Genomic DNA, 20,833 nt, shown 5'->3' on the forward strand with positions numbered 1-20,833 from the left:
CTCACTACTAGCCAAATGTGAAATAGCAAGAAACCTGTCAAACACCATCCCTTCCCTCTCGAAATAGAGTTCTCCAGCCGTCATGTAATAAAGCCTCCATTTTTGGAGTGGGATGAGATCGGGGTGCGGGGGAGGGGCTGTTAGCAGAGCGGGCTTGCCATAAATAAGTAATTGTATAAAACCCTCTAAAGACAGCAAGATAAATGAGATTTGACTGGATTCAGTCTCTTGCTGCCACTGATTTCAGTGGGAATGGCAGGCACTCAGTGCCTCAGGCTTTGGCCCATTATTTAAGTGATGTTTGGTGTCAGGCTTCTGTGTAGCTTTCCTTCCCCCGTTACAGATCTGTCCGTTTGAATGTGTCCAAAATTCACAAATCACTTCCCTGAGCATTGTCAGTGTTGTTCCTGTTCAGATGTCACATTTTCACAAAGAACGAGGCAGAGAGAAACCTAACCAGCCTCCCAGGAGAGCCTATGCTAAATTGCTCCACCTCTGACTTCCCCCCACTTAGGTTGGCAGCCAGCAAACCCACACCTGTGTTTGAAAACCAAGGACTTGCTCTGACTCACCCTGGCAGAGAGAAAACACAGCATGTCAAAGAGAGATGGGGCGCACTCTTGGGCTTTATTTAAGCAGAGATGGTCTCAGCCATATTACCCAGGGTTGTGTTTATAATGGACTAAGCAGCGCACGCCTACTGCCCTCTAGTGATCTGACAGTGTCCCCTTATCCCATGTCAGCAGGCTCAACTAGAATTTTTGTTCTGTATTCGAAAGATAACTGACATAGCTGGGGAATAGAGACCATAGCCGTGAAAGGACCAGGGACTGGTATCCCAGATATCCTAGCCAATGTCCTGGGACAATGTGGCAGCAGGAAGCATCTTATCTAAACTGAGCTGCTGTGCTCAGCCCCTTTCCCTGCCCTGGGGCTTTTGCTCCTCCGAGCAAACAGCCCCTCCCCACTGCAGCAGCTTCTTAGCTCAGGGGTTTTCAACCTTTTTTAATTTGCAGGCCCCTAAAAAATTTCAAATGGAGAAGTGGCCCCCTCTGGAAATCTTAGTATGCATACCTCAGGGGGTCCACGGACCACACATTGAAAACCATTGTCTTAGCTCTTCCCAGCAAGGGAGTGCTGGAGCTGTTTCTGAGAGCTGACTGGCAGACGGAGACCAGGGGAGGGAACCTCTGAGCTGCTGCTGGGGGAGAAACCTGTATACAGAGGTCAGTGGAAGGGGCAGGCTAGGAGCAGAAAGTAGCCACATGGGGAAGCCCCATGAGGGGCCAGTTCTCAGGACCCGAGCCTATGTGGAAAACTGTCCTTAGAATACATTTTCTGATATTGGTAACTATATAAGGGAGGAAAGCAACTCTAACCCCCTGTATCTGGCACAATAACAAAGAAATCTTAAAGAATGAATAGGAAGATAAAGCCCAAGCCCTGAAGATCTTAAAATCTAGGTTAAGGCAAAGAACAGCAAGCGGAGGTGACAACACTGGTTGAAAAAGGTGGAAAGAAGGAACCACCCCCAGAATTTTCCCCTGTTTTGATCTGTATCTTGATCTTCTGTTTGTAATCCTGACCAGTACATCTAGCATTTATTTTTGTAATGTAGAGACAGTGCCTGTTTCAGTGAATACGGGCACACAACACGAAAGAGAAACATCTGAAAATTACAGCCTGTGGTGCCTGAAGTTATCAAAGGAAAACTCTCAACAGTGCCACTCCTCCCCCACCCCCAACACCTAAACCCTACCAAAAAGGAGATGAATTAAAATATTTTAAAAATAATCAAAACTACAGCTCCTACGCCAAGCAGAGTTTTGACTCTAGAAAGGAGACATGCCAGAGCCTCCATGAAGAGCATTAGCGACTTCACTATTGCAATTAATTTTCTGTGGAAGGCGCTCAGATACTGCAGTGATGGTCAGCAGTGTAACTGCCTAAGACAGAAACCAAACCCATCTGCTCAGAAAAAGGCCTGTATAACTAGACCTTCCAGCATCCCCAGGAGCAGAGCAAACTCTGTCAGACTAAAAGAGGAGCAAATTCCCAGGAAGTGAGGAGGTGACTGATTGAAACCCATGCACCCATCCAGTGCTGTTTGCAGAGGGTCTCCTATTACTGCATTTGTCTGGCTTTCTTCCATGTGTGAAAAGAAAAGGAGTACTTGTGGCACCTTAGAGACTAACCAATTTATTTGAGCATATGCTTTCGTGAGCTACAGCTCACTTCATCGGATGCATACTGTGGAAAATACAGAAAATGTTTTTATACACACAAACCATGAAAAAATGGGTGTTTATCACTACAAAAGGTTTTCTCTCCCTCCACCCCACTCTCCTGCTGGTAATAGCTTATCTAAAGTGATCACTCTCCTTACAATGTGTGTGATAGTCAAGGTGGGCCATTTCCAGCACAAATCCAGGGTTTAACAAGAAGAGCAGGAGAGTGGGGTGGGTGGAGAGAAAACCTTTTGTAGTGATAAATACCCATTTTTTCATGGTTTGTGTGTATAAAAACATCTTCTGTATTTTCCACCGTATGCATCTGATGAAGTGAGAATAATTTGCAGCCTCTGCAGAAAAATCATGGGCTGAATAAGCATTGGAGATGCCGTGAGAGCTGGTACCCTGCTATTTGCGTGTGAATACTTTAAGAGCAGGCTACATGTAAGCTGACCTTGCTGACTCTCTCTCTCTCTAACTCTATGTAGGGATCATTCAGAAAGCAGCAGCACCCCACAGTGTGCAGGCTCTAGAGGTGCTGGCGATGCTGCAGTGAGAGCAGAAGCATGGTCATGCATGCCCTGAGAGGCTGTGGACAGGAAGGTGGAAGAAACAAGTCAGAAAAGAAGAGCTAACAGACCCTGGGGACTAATGAATTAGAGCAATAAAGCTGCTTCTCTGTGAGTAACTCTGAAGTTCCCTCTTCTGAGTCAGTCAACTTCTCTTTCCGTCTTTCCCACCCTAATGTGCTGAACTACACCTTCCCAGCCTATTGTTACCGACTGGACGCAGTCTGTTGGGAAGCTTGTGTAGACCCATCTGGCACTAGCCCAGGTTCTTAGCCAATACCAGATGACCGTCATTTGGCACCACATTTGAATGCTCTGCTAGCAGTTAACAGAAGTGGCTCCTGGCCCTTCTCTGTAGTGACACTTGAATGAATTCCCTTCAGTTCCCCAAAAGGGAAGTTGCTGAGCTGGTATTGACCATGCAAAGATACCTCAGCTTTGTTTTTCAGGTGATGAACTTGTGTAACTGTCCATTAGTGCTAAGGGGGCTTCCAGAACTCCGCACTGAGTTCTTAAGGAAAATGTTGAATGTAGGCTTTCCCTCCACCCCCCGCTTGCTGTGATCAGTATAAACCTTTTGTGGCCTGATCCAAAAGGTACTGAGCAGCCACAGCCTCCACTGCCTTCCTTTAACTTTGCGGGTACTCATCCTGTCTCAGGCCACTAACATCTGAGGTGGGTGAATGATGCTGCTGCTAGTCATGGTGACTGAGGTCCTTCATTTAGCCACCAATGAGGTACAGCACAGGTGGCAGCAGGGTAAGCAACCCCTATTGCCTGGCTAATATGCACAACTCTGCTCTGCAGGGACCCTCCATAGGACAGAGAGGAGGGTTTGGTTGCTATGCCCTATTCAGTTCTTGATCTCAGCTGAGACTGTAAACTGTGGGGCTTTGTGATCAAATACTTGGCCACTAGGCACTGGACTGAGATTCTTCAGATTTAAGGCCAGAAAGAACCATCATGATCATCTAGTCTGACCTCTTGAACATTGTAGGCCACAGAACCTCACCCACCCACTCCTGTACTAGACCCCTAACCTCTGGCTGAGTTACTGAAGTCCTCAAATCATGATTTAAAGGCTTCAAGTCAAGAGTGACTTGAATGTATGTTTTGTTGTTACTTCCTGCAGTTACTTCCCGTTTGTTACTATCCCCTTTCCAGGCTTCTGCAGCCTCAGTGCCTTTGGCCTGGGTGTGCTCAGTTATAAGTCCTTGGCTGTTGTCTATGGCACAAGGTTTTATGACAGGCAGGGGCTGCTAAGAGTGTCGGAGTCTAGCTCAGGTAGCCAAGGTGATAAAAAGAAACTTACGTGGGACAGAAATGGGCTCTCCTGCTTTTAGCATTCTGTAAAATTCATGGGTTTAGTTCTGGCAATGATTCTGTGCTGCTCCTGTGTAAAATGGCAGAAGGATGCATACAGTAACTTTATAGGGGCATTACTAGGAACAGAATCAAACTGTTAAAGATCCACATCAGTTTCACTCATGCTAGAGAAGTGGTGTGTCCTGGAGCACAGGGGCAATGCTCTGGGCATAATATATACTGGCTTTTAGAGCAACAGGAGACTCCTGGGGGCTTCTCACCCCTTGCATTGTCCTTCTAGTAGCAACTATCAACATGAAGGAGAGTGTTTACCGGACACTATAAGGCCTGATCAGTGCTGCTGTTCACACATCCTGACTGTATATTAAGAAACAACTGTTAAATGCTTCTTTAAAAACAGTTTCTGGTTGATACTTATGTCAGCTTGTTCATGGCATTAAAACATCTTTTAAACATTGGCTCCGAACACAAGCTTAGGAGTGAAAGTGCAGAAGTGTGTGACTGAGTTGAACTGGGTTGTTCCAAAGGCCAGTGCGTTAGTCTTTGTACAAAGCTGGGACATGTGTGTGTCTAACAAACCTACTAGGCCTGTGCCAGCCAAGTACAAATGACACTTTCCTGAGCCAGAGGGGAGTACACCTAGGGAATGAAGGGGAGCACAGAGCGATTGCTAGGGTCATCTCATGACCAGGACTCCTAACAGTGCAGTCTGAGCTGCTCTGCCCATGCCCCCTGCCTGGCTAGTACTGCCCCCAGTTTGGCCAGCTGTAGGACCCCTCCAGGAGAGCTGACTGTGCACTCACTGAGCAGTTGTAACTGCTCTTCCCACCAGATGAAGAATTTTCATTAATGGCATTCTGTAGTCTGAGCTATGCTGTCACATCCAGGGCTGAATCTACCCAGTGTCTGCCTGACAGGACTGAAATAAACCCCAGTGAATCACAGGAGCAGGCTAGAGAAGCTCTTAGAAAGCTGTTTATTAACAAGGGGTGAAAAAATACATGGTTCTGTAAAAAGGACTTTAAGTAAATTATTAATTCCAAGTTTAAAAATATGTATTTAATTACAATCTAAGGGCTTTCTCGGAGACCTGAATTCTGGTAACAAGGTCCCCTTTGTAGGTGGTCAAGCTATGGCTTGGGAGCTCACTGCAAATAGCCCATTAAGTTTATGAAGAAAAAAGTGAAGCCCAAAACTCTGTGGTGGGAAATTCAAGCTTCTCCACACATGGCAGCCGTGTTTTCCCCAAGCTGAAGCTATGAAGTAATGTGGGCAATAAATCGCTGTCATGGCTCCACTTGGAGCAGAAATCGGCTACGGCTTCAGTAACAACACCACTACAGCCAAGGCGCAGTCTTCTGAGCTCTCTGTACGTGGATCCTCCTTTGATGCTAAGGGTTGGTTGGACAGGAGTGTTTAATAGGCCCACAGTCTACAGCACATGGTTTCTTAACGCAAGGCCTGTTCCAGTCAAATGCAGTGCTTGCTTCCCTGAGCAGTTCAGTGAACACTATGCCCCACAGTAAGTGCATGCAGCATTGGACCCATGCTTTGTAACAGGTATGCATGTAACAGAGTTTGCACCAGGATCAGTGCCAAACCCTCTTCTAAACCGTAGTGCAGAAGAAGCTGAAGGGAAAAGCCCCAAATGAGCATATTAAATTCATGGACATTTTGTATTTTCACATCAGTGACTTGGAATAATGAAAATGCATTTTTCCCTCTTATGCTGTAGGGTTTAATTCTACTATCAATACCTCCCGGGACGTGCTGAGCACAGTAGGAACAAAGGGGACTCACTACCTCTCAGGATCATGCCCTTTTTTTTTGGTGGCGGTTGTATCTGCAAGGGACTGGGAAGACTTTAGTATGACGTAGGCTATGTCTACACTGCACACCTTACAGTGGTACAGCTGTGCCATTGTAGTTGCTCTTTGTCACCAGGAGAGCGCGCTCCTAAGGCCAAAATAAAACCACCTCAAATGAGGGGCGGTAACTTCATCAGCGGGAGAGTCTTCTGCTAACAAAGCGGTGTCCACATGGGCACTTTTTGTTGCTAAAACTTTTGTCGTTCAGGGAGGTGTTTTTTCACTTCCCCTGAGCGACAAAAGTTTTAACAATGAAAGTGTAGTGTGGACATAGCCTAAGAGAAAAGTGTGGGTTTTTTCTAAAAATAGACTATAACACCGTTTTAAATATTTTGTGTTGGCAGATGTTTTTACAGCTTAAAATATACTGCATGTCTGACTCTGCACCTCTTTGCTTCAGTAAACAAGTGGCCCAGATGCATCAATCATTCCAGTTAGCTGATTTCTCTAGGAAGACATGGAAGTGTCATCACCTCACCGCAGTGGGAGCAGAGCCACATCATTGACGTAACAGCCAGTGAGAAAAGCCCACTGAAAATAACAAACACTAATATTTTTCTTTACAGTGTTTGAAAGTGTGTTTTGGAGAAAAAAGGAATAAATGGGGGTGGGAAACAGGAGGGTGCTGCTACCAAAAAGAGGTAGGGGTGGATTTAAAATAGAAAGAAAACCCTTTAACTATTTTAACTTTGTGGAGATCTAAGATTGTTTTTACTAGAATTTATACCATACCTTCCTTCCTTCATCCCACCTGGGTCGGTGGGCAAGTTAGTAAATAGAGAATCAAGCACACATACAGGTAGGTGTATTGGTGTATGTGTTTGTTTTTTTAATCTAGTGAATGAAAATTTATTTAACTAAAGGAAAATTAAGGAACATTGACCAAGCTTTTGCAAAGTGTTTAATACTTTTGGGTGCTTCAAAGCTTGAGATGTATTAAAAAAGGCCTGATTTTCTCAAAGTACTGCACACCTGCCCTCTGAGAATCAGGCTTCTTTAAGGCAGCTCAGATTAGGCTCCCAAAATCACTAGTTCCTACTGAAAATCATTTTGCTTCTCAACTCTTCGAGCTCAAGATTGTGGCTTGTCATTCCAATCTCCTACTGATGCTTTCAATGGTTCTGTTAATTCAGGTAGGACTGGCATGCAAGTCTTACGTTCGCAAACAGTTTTTAACACTTCCCTGTTGCTGGGAAAGAGATTTCTGCTCAATTCAGTTAGTTCTTCTGTTCTCCTTGCTCTTTGCTGTTGGTGTGTTGCTAGCAGCAGCGTGTCAGATTCCAAGGCCAGACAGAACCATTGTGGTCATCTAGTGCAGTGGTTCTCAACTTTCCTACTGGTGACCCCTTTCACACAGCAAGCCTCTGAGTGTGACCCCCATATAAATTAAAACACCTGTTTTATATTTCACACTATTATAAATACTGGGGGAAAGCAGGGTTTGGGGGTTGAGGCTGACGGTTCATGACCCTCCCCCCTATGTAATAACCTCACAACCCTGTGAGGGGTCACAACCCCCAGTTTGAGAACCCTGATCTAGTCTGACCTCCTGTACAACACAGGCCCTCGAACTTCCCCTAATATAATTCCTAGAGCCATCCAACCTTGATTTAAAAATCTTCAGTGATGGAGAATCCACCATGCCCTTGTGTAAATGGTTCCCATAGCTGCTAATTCTCATTAAAAATGTATACCTTTTAAGTCCAGTCTAAATTTGTCTAATATCTGAGGCTAGTGGCCAATTCTTCAGGTTTATCTCCAGAATCCCCCAAAACTGAACACTGTAATTACAGGGGGCTGTCTCTATACTGACCACACAACATTCTAACAAAATGGCAGGAGTGCTGCTGGGTATCTGGGGGAAGTTGTGTGAATTAGCTCCAATGTGGAGGAAGGAGTATTAAAAATAATGAAAGCCTAAAGTCTAAGATCCTGCTTTTCAGGAGTGCTAAGCTCCCATAGCTCCATTGACAGTTGATGGGAAAATTAGACCCCAGGCACGAGCACAGAAAATGCCCTGCATGGATGGTTTACAGTTCTACTCAGGATCTCCAAATGCTCACAAGCTTTTCCTCGGTCCACTGGGGATGTTGCTGTGAGCTTGTGGCTCTTCCACGAGATCTTGCAGCCTTAATTGTACATATAAATAAGCTATAAAGAGACTTATTTACCTAATACATGGATATAGATGTATCAAAGTATATAGACCTGCTGGGGGGGGTGGGTTTGATTACACTGACAGGGCACTTTAAATCATCCAAGCACTGTACAAACACTTAGTCCTGTAAGGCACTGTCACACTCCGCAAAAGTGTGGAGTAACAACACAGGCACCTTACTGGAGGGGGAAGGGCAGAGTGTTCTGAAAAAGCCAGTTAATCAGACTCCCTTACATGCAGTGACGTCCCCAGTACAGACGGATGCCTTGGTAACCCTGCAGTCGCTAAGTGCTGGAACAATACTTGTAATACTGAGCTTGTCCAAACTGGAAAAAACACACTCAAAAGCAAATAATCCGTTCTTCATCTGCAAAGGCTTTGGCCTCTTCTTGGTTGATCAGGTTCCCATTTAAGCTGGTGGGGGGGAAAAGGAAATGGAAAATGAAGAGTTTGCGCCTACTATATTTAGCACTTTTTGATAATTTCATGTCTTCTGCTTTTTCAAGCTTTTTGGAGTGGCACTCAGTTTCCTTTGATTCTGTGTGCTACTCGCTTACCAAATATTCATACCTGGGCACAAACCCCAAATGGGTTCTGATTACAGACATGTGGGGCAAGATTTTTCAAAAATTGGTGTCTAAAATTAGTTTATCTCTAGGTACTCAAGTGGGAGCTGTTGCGTGCCCAGCACATTAAAGTGAATCAGAGCTGGTTAGGTGCTTGGTGCTCCTGAGAGCCCAAGCCTCATTGTAGAGGTAGAAGGCTAAATGTAGGCAGCCAGCATTAGAGGTTTTAGCTTTATGCTAGTCAAGGTGACTTTGCACTTGGAGTAAGACAATCCCATACTGCTTTGAACTGCCCAGGAGGTGAACAGTATGTTTGATTATATTATGGCCAGTATGAAAAAGGGATCCAGCTGACTAAGGTTCCCCATGTGCGGGAATCTAGCGTAACCAAATGAACAGAGACTTGTTCACGCTTTCACCCTCATTATTCCATATCCTCCTGAGCAGGGCAAAATATACTAAGGGCAACCTAATTTGCTGGTATGTTTCTTTTAATAGTGATATTGCTTTAGGTCAACATTTTCAAATGCAGCTGCCTAAAGTTAGGCTTCTGTATATAAATAGCCTGGTTTTCAGAGGGGCTGAGCACTCACAAATCCTACCGCTGCTCACCACCTCTGAGAAACAAACCATTTTATTTTAGGAACCTTCCTTTGGTTTGAAAATATTCGAAGGGGGAGTGGGTGACAGAGAGAAAACTTGTGTACACACACCCCAGCTCTGTAACAGAACGCCTCCCCCATGGGCCTGCTGCAGTGGAACACAGGTGGTGACTGACAAGCTTTCAAAGTAGGAACATCACGGCCTGGCACTTAAGAAAAATACCTTAGATTTTTTTTTTTAAACCAATGTTGTACAAAATCACAGCCTGAAAGCAGTAGCAGTAAAAATAACCCAATTCTACTGGCTAGTCCATGCTTCAGAGCTAGCGGAAGGAACGGTCTTTGGCTTTGTGCCTCCAAACCCAGGTGCCATGTGATGCCCACCTCATCTAAACCAAGCAAAGCTCCTTGTAGCTTAGCCCCTTTACTGTGCATGAGTGCTGGCTGAAAAAAGAAAATCAAAGCACAAATTCTGTGAACCAAATTATTAATGTTAATTAAATGCAGCTATCATCTGCTTGTCTGGCTTTGGCTCACTGGTAGCAGAAACATGTTGAAGAAAGCTTGAAAAAAATATTCAGATCCAGCAGAACTCAGGCCCTGATTCTTCGAACAGGTGCTTTGCTTTCTGCAGGAAAACGATCAGATTGAAGCCAATGGGACTGCTCCTGTGAGCAAAGCAGAGGTGTAAGTGTTGGAATGAGCGGGTCCTTCAAAAGCTGGATCCTCCAGGCTGGAAATACAACATCCCCTGCTGGAAATTTGCTCTAAATCAGCAGTTCTCAACCAGGAGTCTGGGACTGAGGACCCAACCCCCACCACCCAGGCTGAAGCACAAGCAACTTAGCTTCGCCCAGGGTATCTACCCCCTAATGCCAGCCTTGGCTTTTCATCTACTGGACATGCAGAGAAAGAGTTGTGGCACCAGAGGGCCATGGAATTTTTTATCACATTTGGGTAGGGTGGGGGAAGAGGGCCTCAGAAAGGAAAAGGTTGAGCCCCCCCTAAATTCTGATTTACTGCAAGTGTCATATGCGCAAAGCGTTTGAAAGGAAATAAAGGTACAAAGCGACTTTCTGAGGAGTGGGATCTTACCAGATTTCTTTCAGGGTTGTGTTCTCCTGGAGAGCTTCACTGAGGTATTTGGCCCCTTTGGCTGTAATCTGATTCTGGATAAGCCTAAAAGTAAAGCACTTCAAGTCAAACAAGCTGTTTAGCTCTGATTTGTAGCATCCCCTCTCTTGCACACTCAGTGTATTTGATGCAGAAATCAACACTGGGAGTTAAGCTCTGCTTGACACTGATGAGCAGGGTTGATTGTTTGCCAAGAAGAGGTAGTTTCTGATTACCATCTGCATGGAGGGCGTGCCAGCATCAGACAATCTTCCCCCCAGATCTGCTACCAGCTGCAAGGCCAAGAGCCTCTTGATTTTAAAGTATGTGTGCGTGTGTTTCAGGGTTAGTGAGCTGAATTATGCAATTGATAATACATGTGCTGTCTGATAAGTGGAAGCTGGTTACTATCAGTGTGGAATTATGAACACTGGATCCATTGATACATTAAGTTCTTCACTCTGTTGCTTTAGTCCATCGTAATTATATTTTCTACTTAACAAGGACTCTTCAAGGAGTAGCAGACCAATTCTGTGCATAAATCCTGGGACAGTCCAGGTGTTTAGTGGTCACTATTTGCCATGTGAGCAATCCAAATGAAATTCTAAATGGCAGTCTCTTGATAGCAGGCCAGCGAGGATTGGGATCTCTGTGGAGACACTGCATCAAACAGCCCTAGTGTAAGCAAGCGCAACTCCCAATGAAGTCAACGGGAGTTGCCACTGCTTAGGCCAGGGACGAAATAAGGTCAATATATTCCCCCTTGGATGGGCCAAGGGGGAAAAGTGAGCACCACATATTGTTCACAGGGTGACCCTTCCAGCAAATTAGTCATGAGCTACAGATATTAGTTTTAAGTAGAGTTCTGTCTAGTCTATGGTTTGATTATGAAGAAATGTATCTGCAGTAATATCTAGGTAAGATGCTCACGCACTGGACAAACCACACTTGATATAAGAGTTGAAATTGAAAGATACAAAAGACACAAGAATAGAAATGGAGACAGCATGGGATCCCCATTAACTGTTCTAGAGTAGAATGGTTGTCTCAAATTAAAAACTACTCCCTGCTGAAATAATATAAAGATACTCAGGCGAGGTAACCACCACCCACCTGGTAGCTTGTCATGATATGCCACACGCTCTATAAGCTCCCGTGATTGGCAGAGATTCAGGATTCAGCTAGAAAATCAAGTTAATTCTCAAAAATCTCTCTCAGGGGGGAAAAAGGGAAGAACTGCCCTGAAGAACTTTCTGAACGTGATCAACAAACTGAGATGTTGCAAGTGCTTTCAGCCACTGGAAGAACGTTTGGCTCAGTCTCAAGTACAAATCTCTATCCTGGTCAGTTTGCCATTTCAAAGCATCAGGTGGCTTAACCAAGAAAGCCAGGATATAAACTTGTCCACTGGCAGTAGCACCCGTGCTTTACTGAGCCGCTGTGCTGGCTCTAGGCCAAAGGGTGCTGAGCTCGTGCTCTTTTCAGGCAGATTTATAATAAACTGTGGCCAAAATGTTCAAATGTAGCTGCAGAAAAGGTAAGGCCCCTTTTTGCTTTCAGAGGTGCTGACTGCCCGGAGCGTCCACTCTTTGCAATAGACGCTGCAGGTTTGCAGGATGTTTACTGAGGCACCTAAATGCAGATTCAGGTGCCCAACTTGATGAATGTTTTTTCAAAAGTTTAAAAATACATAAAATAAAAAAGCAAAGCAGCAGCTTCGTTTCCCTTATCACCCACCTAGTCCAGGAGTGCCCGAACATGTCCAGGCATTGCCGAGATGGCTCGCTGTGACCTGCATAGACTTGGAAGTTGCAGTTTTAATGTGATGGGTGACAAAGAGCCACGCTTGCCTAAATGTAACTAACTCACCATAAATGTGCTAGCTTCTTGTTGACTCTCAGCATCTCTGCAAAGCTCTTTGCAGCTTCGTCATCTATCGCATTTTTAGTCAACCTAATTAGGGGAGAGAGAGTTTGTTCAGAAACTCTGTTTCACATTTTGACATTTGCTACTCAATTATTTAAGTGCTGACAGCGCACTAAGCTTTGGACAAGCCACAAACAGTTCCTGTCCTGAGCAGCTTCCAAAGCCTGGACACAAGAACACAGGAGAGGCCCAGAGCCTGCCTACTTGGTTTTTTTTAAGTGAGGGGGCAGTGATGATATTTCACTGACATGGGATAGCAGGTGTGGGCCTTGCAGACTGGGAAGGGGATGTGTATGAGAGAGTAAATACAATGCACTGGAAGACATGGACAGGTCCAGACATGGCAGTAGCACTGGAGAAGCCATGAAGGCTGTGGGAACAAACAAACAAAATCTTGTCTCGGATGACAAAAGTGATAGGAGACGAGACTCAGGTCTACACTTAAAAAGCTGCAGCAGCACTGCTGTAGCACCCCATCCACGACACTATTACGCCAGGAGGAGAGCTTTTCCCATCGGCAATTCATCCACCACCGCAAGAGGCGGTAGCTATGTCAACACGAGAAGCCCTCCCATCAACACAGCGCTAGCTACGCTTGGCGTTAGGTTGGTATTGCTCAGGGGGATGGATTTTTCACACCCCTGAGCAACGCAGTTACATTGGTGGAAGCTTGTGGTGTAGACCTAGCCTAAGGGTACATCTGTACTTCAAGCTGGGGGTGTGATTCCCAGCTGGAGGAGACGTGCCTGCACCGGTTAGATAAGAGCTAGCACATGGCTCTGGAAAAGACCTGTCATAAAGAACACGTAATCGTCCTTTTCCTTCACCCCCGTTCTAAAGTGAAATGATCCTTACTTCCCAATGCGAAAGTGTAAAACTAAGTTGCAGCTTTCCTTTCCAACCCATTAACAATGAGTAAGGGGGCAGATATTTCCACAGACTGAACCGATACAGATTACCAAAATATTTTCACGGTGGTGTTGTGCTGCAAAGCTTCGGCAATGCTCTTGCCTCCCTCTGTCGTGATGCCATTGAATGCAAGACTGGGAAACAAGAGAGAGGAATACGTAAAAATAGCCAGCATCTCCATTTTACAAAAAGCCTGACTTGTCTTTAAATCAATCCTAATACGTAGCATTTAGAGAGTGATTTACATGCTCAAAGGGCTCTACAAACGGTAACTAATTAAGCCTTTACCAGCGGAAGCATTTTAACTACATGCTTCTGTTACTGTCGTACAGCCTGGGTCTGACTCTGCCCTCAGTTACACAGGTCACAAGGTTTGGCATCAGAGAGTGGTACTTAGGGGACTGACAGCACAATTGTGATTGGTGGCTTTGAGTGCCAGGGTGGAAAATGTTTTTGGCACCAGGGCCACCCCCACCAATAGCTAAGCCAAAAGCACCCCAAACCACCAGACACACAAGGAAAAAAAACAGCAGCACAGCGCCCCCAAAAGTCACTGTTCTGCTTGCCCACTTCCTAAAATCAGCCCTGTCTGAGGCACGTGCTCAACAATGTATCTGTGTTCAATGCAGTTACCACAACCCTAGGTAAGAGCTGGTCATTTATAGCTTGTACCTGCAGAATTTAATCTCCGAGATGCGTGCAACTGCCCATGGAAATGTAGGCTTACACATAAGGCTGAGAGTCTGTCACGGATTCCGGGACTTTCCAGGGCTTCTGCAGCAGTCAGTGCATCTAGCCCGGGGCTACCCGAGCAGCTCGGGCAGCCCCTGGGCCAGCTGCACTGGCCGCCCCTGGGGCAGTCTCGGGCCACTGCTGCCCCCTCCCCAGCACCAGTGGGGGTCTCGGGCTGCCACACACCCCTACCTCCCCCAGCACCAGTGGGGGTCCCAGGCCACACACCACCCCCTCACCGCCTAGCACCCGGGCCGCCCTCCCCCCACCCCAAAGCACCCAAGATTTAGTCAGGTATATAGTACAAGTCATGGACAAGTCATGGGCGGTGAATTTTTGTTTACTGCCCATGACTTCTACTAAAAATACCTATGACTAAAACCTAGCCTTACTTATACACACACACACAGTTTTCAGTGCAGACCAGAGGCTTTTTAAATCTTTTCCTCTATCTTCAGCTAGACGTTGGTAAGCCTATCTGTCTAATACTAAGCTCCAAGTTTCAGATCTTCAAAAAGCAGCTCTTCTAAGTCCCTCTGGAAGCCAAACATGAGCTGGCAGTATTGCAGGGATGACCGTGAGATCAGTCCTGGGCAACTAGCTAGCACAAGGCCTAGGTAACCACTTAATTCTCATATGAGTGTTCAAAATAGGGCAGTTGGGGGATGTAAGTGCACAAAGGCTTTGTGTTTGCCTTCTGCACAATTTCACCCACTATTTTCCTTGGGTACCAATGAAGCCCAAATTCAAATCAGTCACATATATACATTTTACATCAGACATAGTAAACTGAATTCATACAGTTAACACAGCAGGGGGCAGAGGAGGCTGTTTCTTGGAGCGGAGAACCAGGAGAATGTACTAACTACTTACATTTCCAACTGATCCTTCGCAACTTATTCCTTGGATTCAAACACAACCATAGGTGTCGAATTTCTAATGTGGCTGGGGGGTGCTCCCCCCAGCCCCGTCCCCACTCTGTCCCTTCCCCCAAAGCTCCCATCCCCATCCTGCCTTCTCCCTCAAGTATGCCCTGCCCTTGCTCCTCCCTCTTATTACCCCCCCGCAGCGCTTCCTGCATGCTGTGGAACAGCTGATCGTGGTAAGTGGGAGGCGCTGATCGGTGGGGCCGACAGCAGGCAGGAGACACTGGTGGGGAGGAGGAGGCACTGATAGGAGGGCTGCTGGTGGGTGCTCAGCACCCATCTTTTTTTTCCATGGGTGCTCCACCCCTGGAGCACCCACATAGTCGGTGCCTATGAACACAACACCAGTAAGGAGGCAAGAAGTGAGGAAAGCACAGGGGCAGAGTGGGGGAGAACACCACCATGCAAAGTCAGGCCTTCCAGCTGATTCCCAATCACCAGCAATCAAGACTCCGAACTAGCCATGAGCATGCTGGGCTCTGACACTCAATGAAATGGAAGGACAAGCCTGGGAGAACAAATACAAGACCACACTACTGTACACAGCATTTAGGGCCTAAGCCAAAGTCCTCTGAAATCGACAGGAGTCTTTCCAGGGGCTTACTGGGCTTTGGACCAGGCCCATGGACAACCTATGGAATTTGTTCCTGTACAGGTACAAGCTAAGCTCTGTAAGGCAGGCTTAAACCGATACAAGAGGAGCCCCACACACAAGTGACGCTGGTTGATTTTCTTCTTCTTGGGTGCAGAGCTTGCCAAGCCTATTTGCAGAAGCCTCATCAGCCAAGCACCAGAGGCTTCTGACCACCATCAAATCTGGTCAGAGGGCAGTCGTCAGTGATGTGTGACATTGTGTGCATGGGCCACAACCACACCTGGGACCCTCTTGTTAGCCCTGCGTGTAAAAGCTGGGTGCACACTGACCCTTCACTGTTCAAAACTGGTTCAGAAGGGTCCATGAGCGGTACAAAGCCAGGTACACGCATGGTTGGGTCAGTTACAAGAATGGCTGATGATGCTGCATTTGGCTGCCAACAATCCCTCAATACCTATCTGCAATACTCTCAGGGCCAGCCCGATGGCTCAAACATTGGGGGGAGGCATTGCATCGGGAACGTCGGCTGGCAAATGGCTGAGATTCAGTCCTACAAAGGCCTTCGAATGCGGTTCCTTGGTTGAATTATCAATTTCCCTGGTACGAACCAGATAAGTGGAGCAGTTTAACTAAACCAACGTAAGTTAGACCAGTGCAACTTCTGTGTGTAGACAAACCCTGAAGCAGCAATTATTAGTTGCTGCCAGAGGCAGGATTCCGAACTAAAGGTCTGGCCTGATAAGGTGATTCTTATGTTCCAATGACGTGCAAGCAAGCACACGTCTTCATTAAAGTCCATGAAGATTAGTAGTTAGTCTAGTAAAGAGCCTGAATTCTGAAAGGTGTTGAGCACCTGCAACGCCGACTGACCTCAGTGGAAACTGCAGGTACTCAGCATCTGTGATGCCTGGACCTAAGTACAAGGATGACATGCTAAAAGATTGAAACAAATTATTTTAGGGCTATCTTCATCCACCCTTAAACTTTGCATAAAAACCACCATTGACACTAATGGGTATTCAATAGATGGAACAAGATTAAAGTACTCTAGATTCAGAATGTAAATTCTTAATTTAAGAACTGTAAATTAAGAATGATTAATGACCTGGATGTTGGTATAGAGAGCACACTGATCAAATTTGTAAATGACCCAAAGCTAGGGAGGAGTTGCCAAAACATTGGAGGATAGAACTAGAATTCAGCAGGATCTTGATAAAGTGGAGAACTAGGCTACAGATAACAAGTTGAAATTCAACAAAGACAAACGTAAGGTGCTACACTTAGGGAAGAAAAACCAAATGCACAAATACAGAATAGGGGATAACTGGCTTGGCAGCAGCACTGCTGAAAAGGATCTGGCATTTGTGGTGGATCACAACCTCGACATGAGTCAGCAATGTGATGCTGTTGCAAAAAAAGCAAATGAAACTTTAGACTACGTTAACAGAGGCATAGCATGCAATCATGGCAGGTGATAGTACAGCTCTACTCAGTGCTGGTAAGGTCTCAGCTGGAGTAGCGTGTCCAGTTTTGGTCACCAATGTATAGAAAGGACGTGGAGAAACTGGAAAGGATCCAGAGGCCAGAGACAAAGATGATCAAAGAGATGGAATGCAAGCCATATGAGCAAAGGCTGAAAGAACTGAGTATGTTTAGTTTGGAAAAAAGGAGATTAAGGGATGACAGGATAGGGGTCTTCAAATACTTGAAAGTTGGAGAAAAGTTGTCCTCTTGCCACAGAGGGCAGGACAAGAGGAAATGGGTTCAAATGACAGCATAGCAGATTTATATTAAATCTCAGGAAAAACTTCCTAACGGTAAGAACAGTAGGACAATGGAACAGACTGCCTATGGAGCTTGTGGAAGCTCCTTCAGTGGAGGTTTTCAAAAGGAGGCTGAGTCACTGTCTGTCTTGGCTGGTTTAGACACACCAAATCCTGCATCTTGGCAAGGGGTTAGACTAGATGACCCTTGTGGTCCCTTCTAGCCCCATGGTTCTAAGAACGAGGCAGGTGCGGGTGCAATGGCAGAATTCAGACTGCACACGCATACACACAATGACTGGAGCTGGCCTGTGCACATCATCATATTTGCTTTGGCAAGCACTAAATTCAAAACCAAATTTGTTCCTGAGCAAGAGGGCCAGGCAAGCATAACCCAGCTTAGTGCTGGCTCAAGGTGGATCACACCTGAGATAAGACTTCTAGAGGAATTCTGCAGTGAGGAGAAGGTGGCTCTCTCAGGTAGCTTTTCCATTTGAACAAAAATGCAGCTGTTCATCATTTTGTTTTGTTTCAGGCAGTCATCTGCCCAGAGAAAACAGGGCCGAGCTCTAGCTATGAAATCACTGATAGTCTGAGACAGCAGCCGTGAGCTCTCCAGAGAGCCCGAATGTCTTCGCCACACTCCCTGTTTCTCTACTGAAGAAACTAGTGAAGTGCACCATCTTGTGGGGAAAGCAAGCAAGGGTGTTTGCTCTTTCTTTCAAGAGAGGGTCATGGAGTTTAGTATAACTGGGAGACAAAATGAAAGTAACTGAGCCAAAAAAAAAAAAGGGGGGGGGAGGTATGGACCATGCACTGAAACTGGGAAGTGGCCACGAAAATGATTTTAAAATTCACAGCAAGAATTGAAAACATTAAAGCAAAGAGGTATGAGTTGAGTCATGAGATTTACAATGCCAGCTTCCCCTCATACCACATTGCCAACTTCAAACATTTTAGTGCTTTCAGATACTAGTTTCAAGCTGAACTTCATTACAAACACTGTCTAATGGATCACTATTACTTATATTGTGGCAACCCTGTTGTGCAAACACTTAACCAAGACATGATCCCTGCCCTGTAGAGTTTACAGTCTAAGGCTATGTCTACACTAGCACTTTTGTTGGTAAAATGTATGTCACCCAGGGGTGTGAAAAAAACACCTGCCTGACCGACATAAGTGACCGACAGAAGCACTGGTGTGGACGCTCTCCCACCGACATAGCTACCGCCGCTCGTTGGGGACGGTTTAATTATGTGGACGGGCGAGCTCTCTCCCGTCGGCATAGAGCAGCTACACAGGAGATCTTACAGCGGCACAGATGTATCAGTAGAGCTGTGCCACTGTAAGGTCTCTAGTGTAGACATAGCCTAAGAAACAGTACAGAGGCTGCTTGTTTCTCCTCAAGAGAGCATGCTTTACTAATATTCAGCACACCAAGGGCCTATTTCCCCATCACCCTGCGACCTGTGCAGTCATTTGCACCATTACAAAGCAGGTGCCAAGTGCTACCAAATGAGAATGGTAAATGGGTTTAAGGGACCATTGATGGTGCAAGGTTACAGAGAAGCAGGCCCTAGGCCGTAACTTGGAGCATTATAAAAAGAGAAAATGACAGACCTACAAATGACAACCTGTGTTGTGACTGAAAATCCCACCTGATGCCAGACCTCAGGCTAGCCTCTTGTTTGACTCAGGGTCCTGTTAGCCTACAGAGGAAAGGCTGCCTTACCAAACAGCCGTCTCAGACAAAGCCTCTCCAGATCAGCTCACATTCCAAAGCCCGTTAAACAGGCAGGTGTTCTGTAAAGCTGATTTATTACCTCACATTTGTTAAGGTGGGGTGATTCCTCAGTGCCTCTGCAAACGCCTTCGCTCCTTCATCTCCAACCTGGTTACCCCACATCCTGGCAAGGAAAGAAAACAGAGAGAAATAAGGAACAAGGATCTAGTGCCGCCTGTGTCACACTCTCCCCCCTCCCCAGTGACTGTACCCCACTGATCAGGGATCCAAGCTTCACTCCCATTGACCCTTGCAGGTTCCGTTCCCAGCCGCTTGCAGGGCTGAGCCATGAGGGTTCAATGCTGCTGTAAAGGCACAGGCCAAAGGGAGCACTGGGAGATACTTTGCCTCAGTGGGAGTGTCTCTTGGACTGTACTGGGGAGCCATCTGCAGCTACGCCTCTTTAGGGGATACTTTCCCATGCATGCTGATCCTGCTCTGAGCTGGTGTGTGTGGAGGGACCATCGTCCTGTCTCTTCCCTGCCCCCTGTGGGGTGCTTAGTGCAGTCTCTCTATCACCCTGCATGCAGAGACTGTCACTGTACCTGGCCCTTACCCAACCCACACAGGATGTGTGTGCAGGGAGAAGCTTCTTGTGCCCACCCAGCTCCACGCCAGTGCACGGGCCAGGCCCCGAGTGGAGTCGGATACTAAACCAGCCCCACAGGCTCTCCATCCTCAGTAACGTGTGAAGATAAAATGGTGATAATTCTCTATCACACCAGCCCAGGGGAGTGGTTAGCATCTCAACAGCAGACTGCCACTGGGGCGACTAAAATCTCAGGGAACCTCCCTTGGCAGTCTGCTATTGAGATGACAACTCCTCCTTGTGGCTGGGCCAAACCCCGCACATCAGGTCACAATGCCCAGAGCAGGGAGCTGGGCCCAGCCCTGTGGGACAGAAGCTGCTGCAGTGGGGTGAGTACAGAGGGGGCTCACTCTTCATCCCCTCCCACAACTCTGGGGCCTCCCCTCCGCACCAGGCTGAGATGGAGGGTGCTGCTGCAGGTGGTCGATGCCCCCTGGGCAAGTCAAGGAGGAGGCAGGTGCAGCAAAGGACACTGGCCTATGATTCTGGGCCCTCCATGTGAATTTAGGCCACAGACACATGCCTAGTTTGCCTATATATTAATCGGACCCTGGCCCTCTGGAAGCTGCTATTTCTATACTCGGGGCCAGTCCTTCAGCTGCTGCAAACTGTCATAGCTCCTTTGCCAGCCCCAGCTGACGTCATGTTTAGACTTCCACCAGGGAGTAACTAATTTTACTTACCCAATTTCAAACATTGTTTTGCTCCTCTGGATAGCAAGGGCAAGACATTTCCCTCCTTCAGTGGTTATCTTGTTTGCTCCTATTCTGCATAAAAATATATTCACTTGTAAAATGCAGCTCTTAAAAAAACACACAACTTATCTAGACATCTATATTTGAACTCCAGCTTAGACACTGACCCAGGCAGCCAACTCCTATGGAAGAGAATGGTGGTCAATTATGGCTATTGCAAATTTCCATGGACTAAAATGTTGTACACATTTAAACTTTTGGTTACAAGGTATCGGACCAAAAGTAATCATTTTAGGCTGCAAAATTTAGGCCTGATGCTGCACAACAAGTTAGCAGCAGAGCCATGACCGGAATTCAAGAGTCCTTGGCTCCCAGTACGGTGTTCACTCCACTAGCTCACATGGCTTCTGTTGCCTCTTTTCACTTTCTGTGGTAAAAATAATTAAGCGACAAGTTAATGTGGCTTAACCTTAGGATGAAA

General features: G+C 46.3%; 1 protein-coding gene across 4 annotated transcripts in view; it reads right to left on the reverse strand.

Annotated features, from left to right (window-relative positions):
- Positions 1-5,087: 5,087 nt before the first annotated feature.
- The window catches only part of NOD1 (nucleotide binding oligomerization domain containing 1), a 45,165-nt gene continuing 29,419 nt past the window's right edge, over positions 5,088-20,833 (reverse strand). For 2 of the 4 annotated variants that reach the window (XM_077811213.1, XM_077811212.1), the window contains exons 7-12: positions 20,341-20,424; positions 19,109-19,192; positions 13,319-13,402; positions 12,303-12,386; positions 10,416-10,499; positions 5,088-8,566 (exon numbers count right to left, since the gene is read on the reverse strand). In XM_077811213.1, the coding sequence (XP_077667339.1) occupies positions 8,494-8,566; positions 10,416-10,499; positions 12,303-12,386; positions 13,319-13,402; positions 19,109-19,192; positions 20,341-20,424 (493 nt within the window). In that variant the 3' untranslated portion in view covers positions 5,088-8,493. Of the gene's footprint in view, positions 8,567-10,415; positions 10,500-12,302; positions 12,387-13,318; positions 13,403-19,108; positions 19,193-20,340; positions 20,425-20,833 lie in introns of those variants that run through there. The other 2 variants (XR_013345317.1, XR_013345318.1) reach the window with 2 other exon arrangements.

Source organism: Eretmochelys imbricata, chromosome 2 (assembly GCF_965152235.1).
Source record: "Eretmochelys imbricata isolate rEreImb1 chromosome 2, rEreImb1.hap1, whole genome shotgun sequence".
In the NCBI taxonomy this organism is placed as follows: domain Eukaryota; kingdom Metazoa; phylum Chordata; order Testudines; family Cheloniidae; genus Eretmochelys; species Eretmochelys imbricata.